Below are 13,384 nucleotides of genomic sequence, written 5' to 3'. Positions count from 1 at the left end.
TTCAGAAACCTACATCTGAAGAAATCTTTCTTGTTAAAAGTGTAAGCAAAGGAGAGTTTGAGACTGATGTTTTTAACCTGTGCACTGTACTGAATGAGTCTGTATGTTTCAAATCAGTGTGTGTTCGTTTAGTTGAATAACACTATTAAGTGACTACAACTGATTTTTTACAGTAACTTACAGACTTTTTAGTGGCCAGAATTCAAACAAAAGATGTAATAGAAAATATTTTAGGCAAGGGTGTTCTAAGCAAGTAAAATATGATGATATTCTCCTTCAGTTTGATGTTTTTTTGACTTTCATTTGTGTTACAGCTGCTGCAGATGACAGATGTTACAGATATGCAGACTGTGCAAGCTGTACTGCTAATACTAATGGATGCCAGTGGTGTGATGACAAGAAGTGCATTTCAGCAAATAGTAACTGTAGCATGGTGAGTCTTTGCAAATCTATGGTTGTGGTATTAATATTATTTCTTTTGTAGCTAAAACAAAACGGAGGCCTTTTGCACCAAATGAAAAGGAGGTGCACACAAAGTGAAATTTGATAGTAGCTTGTTTTGAACACAGACGGAAACACATTTAATAGTATAACTATATAAGCATTTTGTTTAAAAAAATCAGTCAAAGATATCCTGATATAGTGATTTATTATTCAGAGAAGTGTGCATTTCACGGTTTATTATTACCAGCTTATTTATAAATTCTTTATTACCATTCCAGTGATCATCTCTAGACAAGTTTACTGTAAATTTGCCACATTGTGATACTTCACTGAATGTAAGAGTTGGAAAGAATTAAGACTAATAGCATAAGAGACTACAGAATATTTTGGCATTACTTTCATTATCCTTTGGTGAAGCTAAACATATTTATAATGAATATTAAAATCTAAGAAACTTAGAATTATCTCCTAAGAACTATTTTTTACAAGCTTGTATTTTATGAATTTTTTTATTGACTCTACAATTAAAAACAAAAATACTTTAAAAGGAGAAAAAGCAAAATTTTTGGCTATTTTTTAAAAAATAATGTCACTTGAATTCTCGTTATTGCCCTACCCGTTATCTTGCCACACAGACAAATGCTATCGATAGGAAAGGGGTAAACTAGGTTTCTGATGAAAGTAGTTTTTCAGCATATTTTTGGCAAAAACAAATAGAAAAGTTAGTAGCTTAGCTTACATAATTTCATAAATATTGAGCTCAAAGTTTTGGTGGAATATACAATGCTATAGATATGAAAAAAAGAGTAGAAAAAAGCAAGCATATTTAAATTAATTTAACCTGTGTGTAGGAGATAAAAGGAATGAGAATTTTTCCTTTTCAACATTACATTCAATTCTTTTTTTCCTTTCAAACAGAACCAAGTCAGTCTCGCCTTTTGTATTCCAATCGTTGACCATCATAGAAATGTTGTTCTTTAAGTCATAGAGTCGCTTGGTGTCTGAATAAAGCAATAAGAGTCTACATCACCGTGAGGTTAAATATGACTTTTAAAGTGGTTGTGACACTTTAACATACTAAAGTGCTCGTGTAATTCAATAAGCATTGTTCTGTTTTGGTATGTTCATACTTCTTATATTTATAAATACATACAAGCTTATATTTTTCTATTTTTATATTGCTTTGCCCCATGCTTTACACATTATGTTGTCCACCGTTTGCTGTGTCCTTCTTGCTTGTTCGTTTGACTTTTATATAATTCTGCTAACTCCAGACACAAGGTTGTACCTGAATTTAAACTCCTTTCTTTATGTGCTTCCATTAGTAGAAGTAGCTTGCTCTCTGGTTTGAACCTGTTGCAAATCAACATTGTCCTCCAGACAGAGAAATTATGGTTTGAGTCTGACTCAAATTGTGCCCATTTAGGCAGAGTGAGCACAACCAGCTTGAGTCACTCACATTCATAGCTGGTCACTACTAGTGAAAGCAATGCAGACATAAATTCATCAGCAATCATGTTATAACAAGTCTCTCAGAGTGATTTCATAGTCTGGATTCTAGAGATTGAACTTTCTTTTGTGATCTTCAAGGCCTCTCCCTTTCCTAACTTATTTTACTAGATTAGATGCTAATTTTTTGACTGTCGTTTTGAACTAATAAGAGTCTAAAGCAAGAAATCCTTGCAAAGGAACAGACTAACTTCATGTCTCATAACTGCGGAACACTGGCTATCTTAGCACAGGCTTCTCAGCTCAGTATCATTTTTTTGATCACATTTCATGACCAAGTTGTCAGCTTAATTGGCAGCTTATGCACCAGTCCTGTCTGTCATTTCTTGACTTTTATTCAGGGTTGGAAGTGAATAGCAAAGACTGTTAGTGGAGTTACTAAAGAATGAGTTAGAAAAAAATTCATCTAAATCTTTTTTTTTTGAAAAGAGTTACTGTCATAGATCAGAAGTGTGGGTTTTTTTTTTGTTTTTTTTTTGGTTTTTTTTTTTTTTACGTTTAGTGTACTGGCCTGAAGACTATGAAGACAGATATTTTCAGCTATCAGCATAAAACTGTGAAAACTGCATCAACAGAAAGGCACTCTGTGGAAAACCAGCATTGACTGGCTTAGTCCTTCTGGACTAGGCCCACAAAATCAGTGCTGTGACAGTACTGTGATAGAAATATGCGATAACAAGCTGTGGACTCAGAAGTGCCACAAGTAGAAAGCCACATTTTTGCAGCTGTCCAAAGATCTTAAATCATAGGACATCCAGATGAGAAAGATAGTGATGTTTCAGAGTATGTTACTTTTGTTCTCTGAAACTGGCCAGCATACAAAGGACATACTGGCAATCAGTTTGGCATTGGCCTCATGGTCAGGGATATTTGCAAAGCAGTGACTGATTGGCAGAACTCTAAAATATAAAAATTTCTCTGAAATAACTGAAATTTGGACAGATGGACTTTATAAGTAGTACTAATGCGTTGATGCACATCATGATACACATATACTTATCTATGCTCCCCATCTGATGTGAGTGAGCACATTTACAAGACACTATTCCACTATAATGCAAACTCATGGATCATCAACATATATCATTATACTCATCTGATGTAATTGCAATGCCAGATTGTTCTGGAGGTCTGGCTCATTTCAGCACTGGCAAGCTAATTTGCTTTTCTCCCATAAAAAGAAGTCTCCTCATATGAGAGACACTAGTCTCTTAATCATTTAGTTGCCCTTTGCTGGACTCGGTCCAGTAGCTCCATGTTTCTCTTGCACTGGTGGGTAGTCCAGAATTGGATACAATACTGTACATGTGGCCTCATCAGGGCTGGCTAAAGGAGGAGGATCACCTCCCTTGATCTACTGGCAATGCTCTTCCTAATGCACCCCCGGATGCCATTGGCCTTTTTGGCCACAAGGGCACATTGCTGGCTCATGGTCAGCTTGTCCACCAAGATCCCCAGGTCCTTCTCTGCAGAGCTGCTTTCCAACAGGTCAATTCCCAGCCTGTAGTGGTGCAAGGAGTTATTCCTCCCTAGGTGCAGGACCCTGCACTTGCCTTTGTTGAACTTCATGAGGTTCCTTTCTGCCCAATTCTCCAGGCTCTTGAGGTCCTTCTGAATAGGAACATAGCCGTTTGGGGTATCAGCCACTCCTCCCAGTTTGGTATCATCAGCAAATTGCTGAGGAGGCACTCTGTCACTTCATCCAAGTAACTGATGAATAAGTTGAACAAGACTGGACCCAGTACTGAGCCCTGGGGGATACTGCTAGTTACTGGCTTCCAACCAGATTTTGTGCCACTGATGACAACCCTCTGAGCTCTGCCTTTCAGCCAGTTCTCAATCCACCTCACTGTCTGCTCATCTAGCTCATGCTTCATCAGCCGATGATGTTATAGGAGACAATGAGACTTCTACTTCAGGTCAAATAGCAGTCCTGAAAGGCAAGCACTTAAGCAATTAGCAAGAAAGCTTCCTTCTCTGATTTCTTTCTTGTCTTAATGCTCTCTAGTATAAATTGAAGCACTCACTGCAGATAGGGTAGCTGTAATGATATGCTCCATTGGTTGTCTAGCTATTTTGGCCTATAATCTTTCATTTTGTTTTAACTGCCTGCACCACAAGTTTTCAAATAAAATAATTTCATTTGAAATGCTACTTATTTCCATATTACTTAACAAACAATTTTTTAAAGTAATATATGCAGTAATGTAATGTTAAATTTCACTATTGATTTTGAGAGAAAAACTTTTCAAAACTGTAACAGTCCTTGGGAAATATAGGAAAACTCTCTTTCCTTATAACATTTCAGCTTCTGTTCTGGATCCTCACATTGTTAGGCTTGTTAAAAAGCTACTCTTTTACTGTAACAGAGCAACAACATAAAGGACGCTGAAGAAACTGAAAGCACCTAACTGACTGGGATCAAGAACACCAGGCGGGTAGCACATGCATGTAATTCTTTTCTGGTCAGCGTACAGGCTGTGTGACATTTTTCAAGTAGAACAGATGGGAGATGGTGATGGAAGAGACATAGCTGAGGCACTCTTGCATCTGATCTAGATTGATTTTTTAAAGTATTGATGTTTTATGGATGCAAGTGGCTACATGTTCCATCTATAACTGTGGCAAGCCCACAATTGTATTTCCAGTAGAATTCTCTGAATTTCTCATGTGTCACTCTCTGCACATACAATACAGTAAAACCCCAGTTGATGTAATTTACTTAAGCACAAATTGCGATGTGATTTTAAATTATTTTATATCTAAGCATGGCAACATAAACTAAACCTTGTAGAATCCATGAAGGATATGATAAAGAGCATCTTGTTGAGCATCTTGTTGAGAAATAGAAGGTACCAGAGGATACTCCAAGGTGTAATTCTACCTTTAAATTATACTTCTAACAATGGCTTAAAGAAAGGAATCATTGTCTTTTTGTAATGTGTGTGCATGGCTTCCAGAAAGATAGCATCCTGTTTCATGATGGGAATCCTTAAATGTTGCAACAATACCAATAGTAATAATAGCAATCTGCCTACAGTTGTGGAATTCAAAGAATAATCAAGGAGAAATACTTTTTAATGTAGTAGAAGGAATTATAAATAGGATTGAAATTACCGTGATAAAAAAGGAAAATTAATCCTAAGAAATACCTAGTAGTAAGATTTGCAATAGCTTCAGAGAAATAGAGGAAGATGTATTAGATAATCTATTAGAAAAATAAATTTGACAAACCACGTAAGATTTTAGTGTTATCCAGAAAAATATAGAAGGAGGAGAGTAAGGTATGTCATTTAATACTAATTTCTGAAATTGTAAGGTAAAAATTCTTCCATTCTACAATGGATACGTAGAAAATCACTGAATTTCATAAGTCTGCCTGTACACACCATATCAGGATCAGAACTGAAAAATCCAAGTAATGAGATGTAAGTAGGAAACTTTATATGTAACATGATTTATTCATATTTTTGTGTGTAAACACTAAGTACCCTGCAGCAATACAATACTTCAGTAACAGATGGGCTGTCATAGTTCAGAATTTCATGGGGTTTGGTAGCTCAAGTTATAACCTTAATGTTGTGTTAATGTGAGTTACCTGTTGGATTCACATTTACATTGAACTAATGAAATTTTCAGGGAAGCAATGTTTAAATTGGATTTAAGAGAAATAAACTGGGAATAAGGGAATACAACAGAAAAGATTTTTATAGAGTAGCCACTAGTACTTTAGATTTTATTTTAAACATTTAATAACATGTGCACAACAAGCTTTATGGTTAGAGGTTAATAGAACAAATATCTTGGCTGAGTTAGAGAATTGCAGTCTGTATGTAATATTACCATGCAATAAATCATTTTCAAAACAATCAGAATGCTTAAGGATTTTGACATTGAGGTAATGATGTGTTAACAAGGAGTATTATTTGAGGTATTGAAAATGAACAGATGGTGCTTACTTGTAATCTAAAATTCATTGTAAAGCATCTCGGGCAGTTTTGTGAATAACCGTTATGACTGAGTGAAACTCAATGTGGGTCTGTGCCAGAGGTTTTGTATGCATTATGGTTTGCATGTATTTATTGTCTAGATAGACATCTTATTACTTTACAACATTTCCTTTGGCTCTGTTTCATACAGTTGCATAGATGCCTTCTGTTAGAGCAGCTTCTTTGTTTCTCTTTATTTTACAGTAGCCTCTCTTATAGACCAGAAAAATAGTGGGTACCTTTCATAATGTGCTCACTAACAGGCATCTGGTCCAATAAAGGCACCAAACTGGCCCCTAAACAGTCATGTTCTCCAATGGTAATGAAGCTGGTTCTGTGTGAGATTAAAAAATTCATTTTAACAATTACATTATTTCAGGACTTCAAAAAAAAAAGAAGAAATCCTACATAAAAAGAGACTGGTTGTTTCCCCTCTTGACTGCAGTAGGTTGATGCACTATCATCAAAATTCCGGTACCGAGAACTGCATTAACTTATTAACATATTGCCACTTTAAATATGCTTTATAGTATTCCAGAAGACAATATGTGTTAGGGAAAAAAGGAAATAAAATTGTCAAGTAAACTATACAATGATGCAATCCTTTTTAGCTCCTCAGCATGACTATCTTTTTTTATTAGGGAGAGAAAATATTTGTAGTATTCTTTGGCAGTTGTATGGTTTTAACTTATGGGATGGATGTCTCTAGTTACATAACTGAAATCTGAAGAAATATTAGTAATTTAAATAAATTGACAAAACGTATTTTTTGGCAGAAAATATATATGTAATTGCTTATAATCAGAAATTGACATTTGACAGATTCATGCATTTATGCAAAACTTTTAGGTACCTGCAAACTTGGACATGTTTTAAGGCTGTTATATATCTTGATGCTACTGCTGCTGATGGGTTGATTAACTCTGAATTTTATCAAAGTGAACCATCCCAGCACATTGATTTTCTGTTCCAAAAGAAATATATTTGTTTGCTGCTTGGCATGCCTGTAATAACCAGCCCAAATATATGGGGTGAGCTAATAGACGAGTCAGAACTTACCTAAGTGTGAGGCAGTTGTATTTCTGCCCTTTGGTGTTATGTTTATGTGCCCACTATGCAAATGTAATCTCTGCTTAATTAACCTTGGATAGCTGGACTGGCCTCCCTATTTAAGGGAATAGGGACTCTTAATAAAATGCTTTGGTAAGCAGCCACAAGTGTAACTCCTGTAAATTAAATGTATTATGCGTTCTCATATATTCTTTTATTATAAAATTTATTTATCTCCTAAGGAAGAGGAAATAAGATCTTTCATTTTGCCTAGATTGTCTAGTTTGAGTCTGACTAGGAGAAACTTGACCACCATTGTGTGTGGTCTTATGTGGGTATTGTTTGGGAGTCTGCTGTGGAAGTATGTTTATATAAGAGTTTGTGTTGTGTGGTGAGAATAATGATCTTTGAATTAGGACTTATTTTTAGTTATTACCTGCAAGTGAAATTAGCTGAGATAGTCTAGTGGATAAACAGATGAATTGATTCGTATTTTGGATATCAGTAATTAGGTGTCACCTTAAAAGTACTACTCAGGGGAAAAAAAGTTCTCAAAATGCCGAACTTACAAAGCAATATTTAGTTTTTCAGAAAAGAATCAGATAAATTCCTTCAGTATTTACTGCTCTTCTTATACACTGATGTTCCAAGGTAATACTGTTATACTTGGCTTTATGTCACAACTTGCCAAAACAGTACCCTGTAGATCTTGTGCGTTTTATACCAAGTATCTTATATACAAATATGTATTTAAAACTTTTAGAATAAAATGACTGGAAGTTTTAACAAATCCTGAAATAATATTTCTTGTGTTTTATAATCGCTTGTCTATAACTCCAGTTTTTGCTTGTTTAACTTAACTCAGGGGAAACAATATAGTGTATAGTCTTGCACCTTCTGTCAGTGAAGTGTAGTTATTTTACACCTGTATCTTGTTCTGTCTTTATAATCTTTTTGATTGTTTTATTTGATTAACCTACAGATAACTGGAGAATGAAATACTTTGTTGAGAGCATATCTTTGAACTATCTAAGAAACAGAGATTTAGTTTCGTTGTTTGAGCTCTTCCTATGCTCAGTAGGGAGAAGTGGCATATTCAAAGTGCTATTTGTCACATACAGAGCTAGCCAAAGTCTAAGACAAGTGGGAGATGCATTTGTTACTCTCCACCAACTAGAAGGGTTCCCTAGACAAGGACCTTAATTTAGACTTAACTTCTAGAGGGCTCTGATTTTCTAGGGGAAATGTGTATTTCAGTTCTGACTTATGGTTTGTTGGCAGTTTGACATAAAATATGCTGTTCTGTCTGTTTTGTTTTCATAGTCAGTTAAAAACTACACCAAATGTCATGTGAGAAATGAACAGATCTGCAATAAATTGACCAGCTGTAAAAGCTGCTCACTACACCTGAACTGCCAGTGGGATCAGCGGCAGCAAGAATGCCAGGCATTACCTGGTAAGGGCTTTGGAATGGGGACTCTGCTTCTAAGCTTTTTTTTTTTTTTTTTTTTTTTCTCTTTATATATATATATATATATATATATATATATATATAATTGTTGTCAGAGTAGATAAATTTGCTCCACTGTTGCCAAATAACATTCATTCAACTAGAAGACTAGATTCCTTTTGCATATGCTAACTCTCCCCTCCTGAGTAGGGTGAACAATTAGTTCATGTAGTTCATTAGTTAATGTAGTAATTACAGCACTAATTGGTCTAGCTCTGCTACCTTTATCTTGTTAGGAGAAGTCATACTGTAATGGAGGCATGATGGCATGTACCTCTGCCCAAGCTAGTGATGAGTTCTAGCCTGTAGGGGGTAACTAAGTAAAGAGCTGAATTGCCATTCCGAATCCTTTACTGCTCTATAATCACTGGTATTGTTGTTTTTGTTAGCTTGGGTTTTGTCTTCCATTGAAGTAGTTGTACCTGAATTTGCTGTGCAGAGAGGGCCCAAGGTCTGATTTCTAGATTGCTGATGTTATTAATAGCATTAAAGGACTGAATATTAAAATGCTAGTATAAAATATTTTCAGAAGGTGTTAATATTTGAAATAATATTTTTCTGTAATTCATAATCATAACTACATATATGTGGTTAGATATCAGAACTGCCCCATCTGATCTTCTCGTCTAAGTGAAGTTAATGAACAGGATTGACTTTATGACAGCAGCTACCTGTGACAAGAAGTCTACAAATAGTTTCCATGAAAAAATATTTGCAGAAATTATTCATCAAATAGTTTTAATAAGTTTATTTTATGCAGTTTTAAATAGCATTTGTGTAATCTATGTTGAGATTAACTATAATAACTGCTATGAATTATTTAGTCTGTTTTTAATAGTTATCTGCATCTGACTGATGCTGAAGTATTTTGAAGAGGAAATGTTTCCTAAAATGTTGAGTTATCAGAATTTCCTATCATACTGATTATGTTTAGAGATAGAGTAGCATATGATAAAGCAAAGATAAGAGATATTTGTTATTTTAATTCTAGGAATTTTGTTTCAAAATTTTCAAAATTTAGGTAATGTTTAGGTAAAGTTATTTCTTTATTTCCCTAGGACATCAGAGACATTAATTTACCTAGGACATTGAAATAGAGATATTCCCTATTACAGAGCTGAAAACTAAATCTCCATTAATTATATGCATAATCTAGTCTCTAATGTTTAGTTCTGCTCAAGTATGAATAGCAGAAATAGTGTAATATTACCCTGAAACTTAACATATGCCTTATTGAAATATGTCATAAGTTGTTGCAAGTTTCTTTTCATAAAACACTTTTGCTGTAATTAAATCATTCAAAGTTATATTACTTGGTGTTTTAGAATTTTTAAGTGATATGAAAAGGGAAATTGCATATTGGGATATTTTTTGAATTATTATCTGAAGAAGATGAAATTCAAACTCTCCTTTAAGTTTGTAATTTTTTTTTCAATATTAGTTTTAATCATGTACTTTTTACACTAGCTCATCTCTGTGGGGAAGGATGGAGTCATATTGGAGATGCCTGCCTCCGCATAAATTCTAGTCGTGAAAGCTATGACAATGCCAAACTATATTGCTACAATTTAAGTGGGAATCTTGCTTCATTAACAACCTCAAAAGAAGTGGAATTTGTTCTGGATGAAATACAGAAGTATACACTTCAGGTAATCTTAATAACTGTAATTCATGCTCGTGTGAATTAAATTTTCTATGAGGAATATGTTTTAAGGATTTGTCCAGAGAGACAGGGGAAAATGAATACCATTATAAAGACTTAAAAATACATAGTGTACTGCCAAATATCTGTGATATCAGTGATGTGTAGGATATTACAGAAACCTCCCATATAAGGCTAATAAAGCAGCAATTCTTAAATGTTTCTCCCTACTGATTTAACTAGTACAGGTAATACAGGTTACTGTTTACATTTTACTTTCAAGTGAGAAAACAAGAGAATGTCTGGAACACTGATTTTGGAAATGTCAGTGCTTTTTCAGCACACTGTTACAGCAGAAATGAAAACAAGCCAAAATAATATTCACTGTAATGAAGAAAAATTTCCTTCCTTTCATATCAGTGTATGTTAAACTGCTCGCAGGATTGTTTTTGGGTGGTGAACTTGGCTAATTTGCAGAAAATTGAATTGACTACTTATGTGACATGATATGACCTTCCTTTCTGTTTTAAATTGCTCATTTTAAAATGGAAAAGTCTCATGATGCAGCCAATTTTATTTTATTTTATTTATTTATTTTTTTTTTTTTAAGAAGTGTATTTACTCTGAGTTTTCAGAAGGAACTTCTGTTGAAGTTGCAGCTATGTAAGGGAAATGCATTTTCTTCTCTTTGGTATTTGGTAATAGCTAAAAATGAGAGATGTGAACCTTGCTATTAGTGGTATGATTTGTGGATTAAAAAAAAATTAAAAAAACAAAAAAAAGAAAAGGAGGGCTAAACTCACTTGCCTGAAAAGGGGTGAAGACTATTGTCATTAATATAACAGATCAAAATCTGTAGAAGTGGCAAGGACTGTCATCTTAAAATTGCGATTTAAGTTTTTATCACTAGTGAAATAGATGCTTCTCACTGCCACATTTGGGGGAAGCTATTAAAAATATGACAGGTACAGTAAAGTTGTATCTGATATCCTAAAGAAAACTTCTCCTAATTTCAAGGCTGATTATTATACTGCAGTAGTAATGGTGCTTTATGACTGATAGCAACATATCCATACTGCAATTGTTAGGTCTTTCTACTGTTGTTGAGTGATTGACAATGGCATGTTATTTGTTGCAGCTGCAGTGTCTTGTGAGTAGATAGGAGCTGATTTGGATAGGATAGGAACTGATTTGAAGAAACTTAAAGCCTTTTGGAGCCTCAGAAAACTTTTCCATTTGAACGCTCTTCAATTTCCACTACAGGCTTTTCTATTTATTTGATGTTATTTGTGGTTCAGCAGAATGTCTACCTACAGGTACATATGTATGTGTGTTTGCATATATATATGTGTGTAAGTATGTCTCTATATGTATAAAATAGATACAGTTCATTTCTGCTATGAATGGATGTCTGTTAGCTAGAGGCCATGATTTAAAAAAACTTTCAGTCAGGTGGAGGATGTGCACAAAATAACTTTCTTTGAATTACATCAACTCCTGTTAATATTTCTTGTTCCTTATGTAGAAATTAATAGTGCATCTTAGGGTTCTCCTTCCACCCCCCATTTCTGCTACTGAATGCTTAAATCAATATGAGACAGAATTTATCTCTCTGTACCTCTTAAGTGTGGTTTCTGTGTTTTGCCTGTTTGAGTCTTAGCTACTTGGAATTAGATTATTGTGATGTGCTCTGTTGAGGGATGTACTTGAGACCTTTCTAAACTGGTGGCTTGCAGGATCTTTCGATGTTCAGATTGCAACATCACTTTGTGTTCTGGTTTAAGTGCAGTCAGTAGCAATATATGAACTGAAGTTCACAGAGTGTGAAAGAGAGCAGTTGTGGAGGTGGCTATAATTTCACTGCAGAAAGCTAAGCCTCTGGCAGCCCCTTGCCACATGAAGGGTTTCTGCTTCTGTGTTGCTTCATTTGACACAGACCATCAACAACTTGAGGATAGGGAGATACTGGAAATACGTACTTCTCTACTCTGCAAAAATACGTAGTTTCCTATACATGTGGTGTATGAGATCAAAGGTCAGAGATAAAGGGTGTGTGCGTGTGCGCGTGTACCTGCACGAGAACTATGGAGATTCCCACCACTGCAGCACAGGAGTAAGTCGGCAGCTAATCATCACTTTATGATAATAATGGGAGAGGGTTAAAATCTCTTAAATGCCTCTGGTAAGTACAGCTATCATCAGGAGATTCTTTAGGAATATTATCTATATTAATTTGTTAACTGTAGCACAATGTTACAGTTACCTGTTCATGGGTGGTCAGCTTCAGTGTTTGAGCAGTTAAGTGCTCAGTTTGATTGCTCCGTTTAAACTACTGGAAATCCTACCCACATCACTGATACATGTCCCTGAAAAGTATGCATGTTCAAAAGATAACCAAACCCCACAATGTCCACACAGACAGCATGTCTTAATAGAATAAAAATCTATTACAAGCAATCAGTTCATATTAGTAAACAACATTTTAAAGGGTATATTTTGGTTTTAGAACATGGAGCTTTCCTTGGTTATATAATAAAACTAATTTTTAAGTAGCTTAGCTTTACATTCAGTGGATAATAGAAACAATTATGAGTAATAATTAAAATTTACATCAAGCTAGTAGATGATTTGCAAAGTTTTTATGTTATATTTTAAATGAATTGAGATGGCTAAAAAGAAAATGGCAGTTCACAATTGCCTTTGTGGTACACTAATATTGAATGCAAAATATAAGGACATATGCTGTGAATCAAAATATACTGTCTTACCTTTTCGAGAAAGATGTGCAAATATATATTAGACACTAAGGATTTTTTTCAGTAAACATAGTTCTCGGACAGAGCAAAATCATTTATTTTCGATAGAAGCACATATATTTTTTATCAATTGCTAATAAAAGAGAGAGAAAAGTAATCCTTAGGTGTCAGAAAATCTCTTCTGATACTGTATTTTCTGCAACTTCAGAATACATTCTATCTGTCAACTTTTTGACATGAGATAACCTTTAAAGTGTTATTGAAACAGATAAAATCACAAATGGCAATAATTTCTCTAATTATTTACTTTTATTTATTTATTTATCCTGATCCCTGTTAAAATACCTCACAGGTGATCCTCAGATCTAATAACTCCTGATAGAGTATCGATATGACAGATACCAGACTGGCTTGAGATATAGATGAGAAATAGATTTTTAGTATTTGGAAGCTAGACTTGTGTTGTATTTCAAGGCTTAGAATT

General features: G+C 34.5%; 1 protein-coding gene across 10 annotated transcripts in view; it reads left to right on the top strand.

Moving 5' to 3' along the window:
- ATRNL1 (attractin like 1) overlaps window positions 1–13,384 on the top strand; it is a 510,466-nt gene that overhangs the window by 113,678 nt on the left and 383,404 nt on the right. For all 10 annotated transcript variants that reach the window (XM_062580018.1, XM_062580017.1, XM_062580020.1 and 7 more), the window contains exons 14-16: window positions 315–433; window positions 8,316–8,448; window positions 9,970–10,151. In XM_062580018.1, coding sequence (XP_062436002.1) covers window positions 315–433; window positions 8,316–8,448; window positions 9,970–10,151 — 434 coding nt within the window. The remainder of the gene's footprint in view (window positions 1–314; window positions 434–8,315; window positions 8,449–9,969; window positions 10,152–13,384) is intronic.

Source organism: Rhea pennata, chromosome 7 (assembly GCF_028389875.1).
Source record: "Rhea pennata isolate bPtePen1 chromosome 7, bPtePen1.pri, whole genome shotgun sequence".
Classification (NCBI taxonomy): domain Eukaryota; kingdom Metazoa; phylum Chordata; class Aves; order Rheiformes; family Rheidae; genus Rhea; species Rhea pennata.
The sequence above is the reverse complement of the archived record's forward strand: the minus strand, read 5'-3'. Positions and strand labels throughout refer to the sequence as shown.